This window comes from Micromesistius poutassou (genome assembly GCF_964030765.1).
Source record: "Micromesistius poutassou genome assembly, chromosome: 21".
Lineage (NCBI taxonomy): Eukaryota > Metazoa > Chordata > Actinopteri > Gadiformes > Gadidae > Micromesistius > Micromesistius poutassou.
In genome coordinates, this window is record NC_140291.1 from 1634247 (window position 1) to 1644499 (window position 10253).

General features: G+C 48.7%; 1 protein-coding gene across 1 annotated transcript in view; it reads right to left on the reverse strand.

Annotated features, from left to right (window-relative positions):
• Nucleotides 1–10253, reverse strand: part of itgb4 (integrin, beta 4) — a gene marked incomplete at both ends in the record, with an annotated part of 25843 nt that overhangs the window by 12452 nt on the left and 3138 nt on the right. The window contains 9 exons of the mRNA XM_084485532.1: nt 1710–1892; nt 4096–4233; nt 4684–4864; nt 5636–5799; nt 6582–6899; nt 7639–7846; nt 8379–8527; nt 9360–9539; nt 9847–9995. Coding sequence (XP_084341658.1) covers nt 1710–1892; nt 4096–4233; nt 4684–4864; nt 5636–5799; nt 6582–6899; nt 7639–7846; nt 8379–8527; nt 9360–9539; nt 9847–9995 — 1670 coding nt within the window. The remainder of the gene's footprint in view (nt 1–1709; nt 1893–4095; nt 4234–4683; nt 4865–5635; nt 5800–6581; nt 6900–7638; nt 7847–8378; nt 8528–9359; nt 9540–9846; nt 9996–10253) is intronic.

Sequence of the window (10253 nt, forward strand, 5' to 3'; positions counted from 1 at the left end):
ATACAAGGGGAAAAAAGTGAAAATAAGACCACGGAATCCAAAATGGCCAACTTTGACGGCACGCCACGGACACGCCCTTCAACGTACAGTCACAAATAGCACGGCGTTGGTTGAGCTCCATGTCATGACTGTACTGACCAATTTTGAAGGAGATCCGATAAATTCCCTAGGAGGAGTTCATTCAAATACAAGGCAAAAAAGTTACAAAAATTTCAAAATGGCCGCCGAGAGTGAAAATGAAAAAATTAAAATTTCCGACTTCCGGTGGGGTTTGGAGCATGGGTCCAAGAGGCTTTTCTGTAGGTCATGGGACCTTATACGTGCCTACCGATTTTCATACATATTGGTGAAACGTGGCGCAGGGGCTGCTTTTTAAAGTTCCTGTAGGGGGCGCTACAAAAAATAGAAACACGAATTTTGGTATGTGAGCTATCGGCACCAGTCTACACGTGTCCTGTGAATTTCATATTCATAACTATTACGGTCTCTGCACAGGGATTTACCCTGACACCAGAGCCTGTGGCGGCCATGTTGTTTTTTCAATCGACTTAATTTTAATTGAGCAGTTAGAACTTTGGTACCTAACGGCCACTGAGTGGGTTCCGCTCAAATCAAACATTGCGTCTATGAACTGTGGCGATTTTAGTGTCAGGCCACGCCCATTTCGATGCCACGCCCCATTTGAAAATATGTTGACTTTATCTTGTTCATAATTTGATTCTGAACAACTTTTGTATTGGGGCCAACATCATAGGCGTCCAACTTGACGTTGATATGAGCAATTAACTATTTTCGAGGTTTCAACCACACCACTTTTAGAACTCATTGGTGCTCTAAACTTTATTGTACAGACTAATCCTTAAGTCAGATTGAAGATAATGGGCCATAGATGATATGTGCCAAAGGATTTTTGTCAAAGTCGAAAAACCTAGGATCCTTGGGGAATTTACTGTTTTTAACTAAATTCAAAATGGCGGAAAATATGGCTACCGGAAGTGTTCAGTTCAAGAGACTTTTTTGTTCATCATGAGGATATGCATATGTGTGCAAAGTTTCATGAGTGTAGGTCAAACCGGTGACGCGTGCTGCTTGTGCAAAGTTTGCACTTTTGAACAGTTGCCATAGCGCCACCTAGGGGCGAATGTGAATTTGAGGGCTAGAATATCAAATTTTTCACCAGTCCCCACAAATGTGCCAAATAAAAATGAGTTTTCGTATATGTTCAGGGGGGGGAAAATGCAGTCGAAGTGGCTAAAAATAATAAGAAGAAGAAACACGAGGGTTTCAATAGGGTCCTTGCCATGTTTGGCTCGGTCCCTAACTATACATAACATTACAACATTATTGGTAACTATGGTGACCAGGACCAGTGTGGTAACTATGGTGACCAGGACCAGTGTGGTAGTGTGGTAACTATGGAGACCAGGAACCAGTGTGGGGTAACTATGGTGACCAGGAACCAGTGTGAGGACTATGGTGACCAGGAACCAGTGTGGTAACTATGGTGACCAGGAACCAGTGTGGTAACTATGGTGACCAGGACCAGTGGGGTTACTATGGTGACCAGGACCAGTGTGGGGTAACTATGGTGACCAGGAACCGGTGTGGGGACTATGGTGACCAGGAACCAGTGTGAGGACTATGGTGACCAGGAACCAGTGTGGTAACTATGGTGACCAGGAACCAGTGTGAGGACGGACGGGGCTTACTGGAGAGGGGCCGGGCGGGCTGGGAGGCCAGGTTGATGGTGGCGTCGCGATAGGGGCCCCAGCCGATGCTGTTCTTGGCGCGGACCTTGTACTGGTAGGTCTGGGCCCGCTGCAGGTTCTCTATCAGCAGCATGCGCTTCCTGGAGTTGTCGATCTTCACCGTCTTAGCGGGGCCCACGGGTTCTAAGGGAGGGAGGGAGAGAGGGGGAGAGAGGGGGAGAGGGAGGGAGGGAGGGAGAGGGAGAGAGGGAGGGAGAGGGAGGGAGAGAGAGGGAGAGGGAGGGAGAGAGGGGGAGAGGGAGGGAGAGAGGGAGGAGAGGGAGAGGGAGAGGGAGGGAGAGAGGGAGAGGGAGAGGGAGAGAGGGAGGAGAGGGAGAGAGGGAGAGGGAGAGAGAGAGAGGGAGGGAGGGAGAGAGAGAGAGGGAGAGAGAGAGGGAGAGGGAGGGAGAGGGAGGAGAGGGAGAGGGAGAGAGAGAGGGAGAGAGAGAGAGAGGGAGAGAGAGGGAGGAGAGGGAGAGGGAGAGAGGGGGAGAGAGAGAGGGAGAGAGAGAGGGAGAGAGAGGGAGGGAGAGGGAGAGAGAGAGGGAGAGAGAGAGGGAGAGGGGAGGAGAGAGAGAGAGGGAGGGAGAGAGAGAGGGAGAGAGGGAGGAGAGGGAGAGGGAGGGAGAGGGAGAGGGAGAGAGAGAGGGAGAGGGAGAGAGAGAGGGAGAGAGGGAAATGAATACACCAAAGGTTTAGAAGAATAATTAATAACCGAGAGTAATTCTTGGTGTAACAACCAAGCAAGAGAAACATATTGAGATGCTTGGATGAAATTGTAATTTGAGAGACCCTCAAAACATCAATCAACTTTAATTGATGAAAAGTTAAAAACGTCGTAATTTTCTTAAAGTGGACACGTCCAAGACTTTCCTGTAAATGAACTGTTAACTCTAAATCCATCGCCAGATGAGGCAACACTGTGGTTCTGCAGCCTATTGGCCACTGAGGAAAGCCCTTCATAATACATTAATAATACTGCATTCGCAGTATAATCACTTATACTATAGTTACTTTTATATGACTGTCTGTTTATGTCTTGTGTGTCACTTTGTGGTTCCTTGTATTGTCTCAAAAAAATAAAAAATATATTGTTGAACATAATGAATGTTACTTTTCACCAGAGGTGTCGCCAAAGAGCACCAGACAGACAATTTTCCAGATTACCACTTGAAGGTCAACCCAGTGTCCACTAGGTTGTGTGTAACATCAAGTTCCACCCAGTGACTCCCACAGGTGTGTTTGTACCTTTGCCATTTATGTTCTCTATTACACACAACTAGCAATGAGACAAGACACCAGACACACACACACACACACACACACACACACACACTGTAGAAAAGGCCCCGCCCAGTAAGGTCACTTCCCCCGATAAGTCGCGTGTCGCGGTGCATTATGTGCAAAAAACGCAGAATTCCTCTTTCCCCCGGGACTGAAGCGATGAGCAGACGTACAGTTTCCGTGCGCTCTGACAAATAAGTTTAGGTTAGTTACCTGACATCTCCTTGTTATTCAGCCGCTTGTACTAATCCAGCACGATTCCAAGTGTTCAAAAGTGTTATACGAGTCATTGCCGAGAAAAACTCAATTCATACCTTCAACCAGTGTACTTTCAACCTGTACAACCTGAATCAATCCTGGAATACAAGTTTCAACCCGTCTCTCCTCCTTCGTTGCGTATTCTTATCGATAGCCCTTATCTTGTATAGTGTGAATACCCTCCCTGAAACAGTGCACACTATCACCTTCCTAATACACACACACACACACAGGCCGTTTCTGAAATGGCATACTACATACTGCTCGTATACTGATTGTGACGTAAAAGTAGTAAGTAGTATGCAGTACGCGAAAAAAAAAATTTTTTGCAGTATGCGACAGTTACCCGGATGATGTACTAATCGGGCAAAAAATTCTAGTATACATCCAGAGCTCACTATGTCGGATACTGTATCCCATAATGCAACGCGGCACCGCTGAACATTTAAAATAATGGCGGACAATGCGAGCGGCGAATACAAATGTAAGTATTAGTTGTTTATTTTGATGTGATAAACTTTCGTATGTTTTTGTAATCGTGTGTTTTTCATTGTTAACAGAACAAATGGCTCAACCGATATTTAATCATTTTATATTAATAACCAAATTTTTTGGTCATGTGCCCGTGCAGTACACTGCATGATACTTGTCATACTTGCATACTGCATACTAGGGCGGGGAGTAGTATGTAGTGCACAGTATATACTGCGTCAGTATGCAGTATGTAGTATGCAGTATAGCATTTCAGAAACAGCCACACACAGGGGTTTACTGCGCCGCTATTAAGCGCCGACTGGAGACTCACTCCGGTCGTCGTCGATGGGCGTGTACACGACGTCGTAGGCTGTGATGTCACCGTTGGTCTCCGCCGGCTCCGCCCAGCTGACCTGAGTGACGGTCGGACTGATGACGTTGAAGGCAAGACGGCCAGGCTCTCCCGGTACTGAGAGGGGGGAGAGAGGGAGGGAGAGAGAGAGAGAGAGAGAGAGAGAGAGAGAGAGAGAGAGAGAGAGAGAGAGAAGAGATGATTTAAGAGACTCATTTTCAGTATACAGAATGAATAAATAAGCATTCAATAAATTCACAACATAACTTTTCAAACGCAGCTATTTAATTAACTTGAACGTTAAGTCCATCCATCCAGGGAAGGTTTTCTCCATAAATAGTTTGATTCTGAATTTTGCGTACGGCTATAAATGTAGCTCAGACTCAAACCACTCAACGTGGTGAATGGTGAAAACGCACATGGTGCAGGTCGGACTGTTTAAAACACGACAACCTTTTAGTGTAAACGCAGGTAGAACCCCCCCCCCCCCCCCCCCTCCCGCCAGGTTATGACTGGCGATAAGAAAGGTGACGAAGATGTAACCAGAGGGTGTACTCAGCCACGTACGGTCCTCCAGCGTTTTGCAGGGGATGACCTCGGTGCTGGTGCCCTCTCCCATCACGTTGTAGGCCGACACGCGCATCTCGTAGTCACAGCAGGGGTACAGGCCCCGCAGCTCCGCCTGGGGCGTGGTCACGTCCAGCGTCTCGGCCTTGGTCTCCGGGTCCCCGTAGATCCAGTACTTCACCTGGGGTACAGAGGGGATAAGATAAGATAAGAGAGTCCTTTATTAATCCCCCTTAGGAGAAATTCACCAGCAGTGACCAGCAGTGCAGTGGGAAAAGAGAATGCGAAACAAGAGAATATATACAAATAAATTGACCAATTTGAAATAAAATATAATTAAAAAAACTATTAGAATAAGATAAACATACTATATACATGTAACTGTCCGTTTATAGGTGACTTGTGCATTAAAACATAAATATGACTATAAGTATAAATGTGCCGATGTGCAGAGGTTCCTGAGGTAATGAAAAAATGGAAATAAATAACAAGGTTTAAACAACAGTCCTGAGGTGTGGGGTTGTTTAGTCCTTAATCAGGTCGAGAGAAAGGAGGTATTGGGGCTTTGGGGGTGTTTGGAGTGGGGGGGGGGGGGGGGTTGAGGTGTTGTAAAGTCTGATAGCTGATCGGCGTTGGGTCACACCCAGGAGACGTTAACGCAACAAACTACCACTGTAGCCTTCACCTGGGGTACAGAGAGGATCAGCGTTGGGTCACATTAGGAGACGTTCCGATACCATTCCTTCCTTCCCGATCACTTTCACTTACTTCACTTTCCTTCACTTACTGTCAATCTTTTTGTGTGTTTTCAAGATTGACATTAATAATCTATATTCATAACAATCGGGTTAGGGTTAGACAGAACACCTTTTCAACGTTCAAATATTCAAAGGATTTGAACGTTCATCATTCCGTTGCATCGTCGCTCTAGGGCGGGACCGTCAGCACGCACCTTGTAGCCCATGGGGTTCCCCGGCGGGGGGTCCCAGGACAACTGGATCTTCTTGGGGCCGGTGGACTTGGCCCTGGGGTTCAGGGGGGCCATGAGGCGGCCCCCCGGACTGCTGGACTTCTGGTTCAGAGCTCCTATGGTGACGACGTCTGGAGACCTGGGCGCTGGAGGGAGGGAGAGGGAAACACACAGAGAACGTAATGAAGCCCCACTCAAAACACACCTTTTAGATTGTCTGTGAAGACCTATGATCGTTATTATTGTTGTGTGTGTGTGTGTGTGTGTGTGTGTGTGTGTGTGTGTGTGTGTGTGTGTGTGTGTGTGTGTGTGTGTGTGTGTGTGTGTGTTATTCGGTTTCTTGTTGCCTTCACTACTTATTGCTCCAGCGCATTAGGTTCTGGAAATGTGTTATTTCAATAAGAGCATAATATATTTATAATCATTTTTTTCTTTAAAAAGGGGAGAAGGGGAGCAAATTGCAAACTGTAAGTGCCGTCGTTTGTTCATATTCTAGACCATCCTTGGTTTCATACAGCAATACAACATTCTTTTGTATTGGATGGAAGCAAGACCCTCCAGATCTCCAGATCATATGAAACATGAACACGCGTGTTTTGAGACTTGCACTCGAGAGTGTGTTTAGCTTAAACGTGCCATGACACGCCACCGGGTGTGAGTGTGATTCGCCGTTACGAGCCGTTTTGGAAATCTGCCTGTTATGACATCACAGGTGGGCGTGTCCACCTAGACGTGTGCTGTGATAGGATCAGTCTACCGGCCTGCCCCCAGTGGACCGTAGCAAACGGTGCTCATCTCTCCGTCACACACAATCTAGGTTGGACACACCCACCCGTTGGCATGTCACGGGACCTTTAACGTTGGTCCATGGAGGATGCGGTTTGCGGCAGGTTTTTTTTCGGCGGGGGGTACGGACGGACGTACGTACCTCCGTCCCCGATGTGCACCATGGTGGTCTTCCTCTCCCCGATGACGGCGTTGGGGCTGGGGTCAAACAGCTCCAGCATGAAGGGCTCCCGCTGGGCGGGGCCCGGCGGCAGGGAGCCCTTCTCGATGCGGATGGTCTTCTCTGTCTGCCCGGGGCCGAACTTGAGGATCCCCGACTGGTCGAAGAGCTTGTTCTTGGTGCGCCACTTGGCGGTGGCGGGGGCGTCCAGGTTGCGGGTGCGGACCACGGGGATGCTGTAGGTGGGCTCCGTCACGGTGAAGACCTGGTTCACCTTTTTGAACATCACCACGCTGGGATCTGCGGTGGGGGGGGGAATACGAGTTAAGGGGGGGTGGGGTGAGAGCTATGGCGCGTCTATGCTGCTTTTGTGTGAGAAATATGAAAACGTTCTATTATTGGCTTCAGATTGGCTTCACATTGGCCTGACCGATGCATTTCACCTGGCCTCACTCTGCAGTTGTGTGTATGAGTTTGTCTGGGTGATTTGCGTTGATCTCACCGATTTTTTTTACAATAAAGTAGACATTACACCACAAGCAAAGAAAAATCATCAAAAAGGGAAACAGCAAGCAGCCTTGCAGGTACATATTTACCAGGTACAGGTAAATATAACCAATGCTTTGCCACCAGGGCTCAATACTGTATGTTGTGTACACCAGCGGTGTTATCTGTAAGATGTAGTCGACTTTGTTTGTCTCTCGGGGTCCGTGGTGCACCAGGGACATCCGAACCCTGAGCAGCGTTTACATTTTTACATTTTACAAACGCTTTCATCCAAAGCGACTCACAACCGTTCACGCACCGACGGCGGCGTCAACCCCACGCCAGGCGACCACCAGCTCGTCAGGAGCGACGAGGGACGAGGTGCCTCGACTCAGAGACACCCCGACGCTCGACGCTCGACGCTAGGGGGAGCCGGCCGTCGAACCATCACCCTTCCGGTTATTTACCGGTCAACCCGCTGAGCTACTGTCGCCCTACGTCGCAGCACACTGCGGCCGTGAAGAACCTCCGAACGTCACCGGGAGAAGCTCACCGGGTTCGTCCAGGATGGTGACGGTGGTGCTGGGGTAGACCCCCAGCTTGGCCCCCTGCCGCGGGTTGCTGAGCTCCACGACGAACTGCTTGACCTGCTTCTCGTCCAGCAGGCTGCTGAGCTCGCCCAGCTCCAGCAGCTGGACCGGGACCACCTTCTCCGTCTCCCCGGGCGCGTAGCTCAGGTCCCCCTCTAGGGACAGATAGTCCTGGAGGCCGACACAGAGAGGAACCACGGTGGGGGGGGGGTCAGGTCGTACTAGGTTACATTCGTCACCTCGTTCAGCCCTCTCACGCACTCATTAGTATGTTGTACGTCCTTGCGTTTAAAGATAGTACGTAGCATTGTGTAGCATCTTACCCGAGCTATCTTTGTTGTATACGGGGTTAATGGGTTAACCTAGTGATGGTTAGTGCTTGGCACTCGGCTCTATGAACATCCTTACTGTCCTGACAGCGATATATTGTTGTTTCTCTTTCTTCTGACGGTTGTACTTATTGTAAGTCTCTTTGGATAAAAGCGTCAAAGGCGGTTAAATGCCCTCAATGTCAAAGCAAATCTCTTTTATTTCACTCGACTATTTAGTCATTTAGCAGACGCTTCTATCCAAGGTGACTGCGTTGTCCCCCGACGGTTCCAATGTGGACTTTCGAACGCAGAACCTTTGTGCACGGGGTGCGCGTGTGTGTGTGTGTGTGTGTGTGTGTGTGTGTGTGTATGTGTGTGTTTCTCCCTCTCACATGTTTGTCCTTGGCCGTGAGGTCCCGGGTGCGGTAGGTGACCTGCGTGCGGCCGTCCTCGCTGATGTTCCTCCTGATGGGGATCTTGGCCACGCCCTCTTGCCTGCTGCAGGAGTAGGACGGCTGGAGGAACGTGAAGACGCTCTTGGCTGGCGGCGGACGAGGAGGAGAAGGACACACAAGTATATGTTGTAACGATCACGTTGTGATGATGGCGTTTTAAACATCAACGTTCCAACAGAAACGTTCTAACGTCAAACATCACATCTCAATGTGTCAACATTTTCTTAGTATCAATATTCTAACCTCAACACTCTCAGTATCAACATGCTAACCTCAACATTCTAAGTATCAACATTCTAACCTCAACATTCTAACCTTAACATTCTAACCTCAACATTCTAACCTCAACATTCGAAGTATCAACATTCTAACCTCAACATTCTAACCTCAACATTCTAACCTCAACATTCTAAGTATCAAAGTTCTAACCTCAACATTCTAAGTATCAACATTCTAACCTCAACATTCTAAGTATCAACATTCTAACCTCAACATTCTAACCTTAACATTCTAACCTCAACATTCTAACCTCAACATTCTAATGCCAACATTCTAACCTCAACATTCTAACCTCAACATTCTAAGTATCAATATTCTAACGTCAATACTCTAAGTATCAACATTCTAACCTCAACATTGTAACCTCAACATTCTAACCTCAACATTGTAACCTCAACATTCTAAGTATCAACATTCTAACCTCAACATTCTAACCTCAACATTCTAAGTATCAAAGTTCTAACCTCAACATTCTGACCTCAACATTCTAACCTCAACATTCTAACCTCAACATTCTAAGTATCAACATTCTAACCTCAACATTCTAAGTATCAACATTCTAACCTCAACATTCTCAGTATCAGAGTCCTAAGCGTCACCGCCCCCCCATCTCACCGCCCCCCCCCCCCCCTCTCTCACCGTGCTCCTTGATGATGGTGATGTGGACGAAACGCTTCTTGATCTGGGCGATGCCCAGCGGCACGTCCACCGCCTCCACCTTCAGCTGCTTCTTGTCGTCGTCTTCGTCCTTGGTGAAGAGCGGCACGCGCACGTCCACCGTCTCCACCTCCTCCTGGAACTCCACCGCCCCCGATGCCTCTGCAGGGGGGGGGGGGGGGGGGGGGGAACACTTGGAGGTGAAGTTCGCTTACATGCATGTGCACACGCACGGACACGCACACGCACACACACACGCACGCACACACACATGGGTCGACAAGTGAAGGCCACACAGACACAGACGCACACGCACACACACACACACACGCACGCACGCACACACGGGTCGACAAGTGAAGGTCAATTTCACACATTCATGTGTGAACACGCACACGCATGCGCACGCACGCACAGACACACACACACACACGGACACACACACACACACACACACACACAGACTGACCTCTGTCTGTAGCCACAGTGTAGTACCCTGGTATCACGCGGAGATCATTGAATCGTCCGGACTGGACGTTTTTCTCCGTCAGTTTGACGATGTCCGGGTAGCTGGAGCGGGGGGCCGCCAGGACGGTGTCCACGATGGCACGGTCCTGCCTGCAGGGGGAACACAGACAACACACACACACACAGGGGACACAACGCTCAGCCGTGTGGTGTGAGCTAGGCTGATTTCATCTGCAGCGACACAGTTGTCTATATTTTTTTATTTTATTCTAATTATTATGTCCAGTATTGTAGTTTATGGCTGCGTCTCAATTTCGGGGGGCATGCATCCTTCGAAGGACGCATTTGAAGACCGCTTACGTCACAGCGGCGCGTCATGTGCTGTCCCGTTTCGAAGGCTCCTTCAAA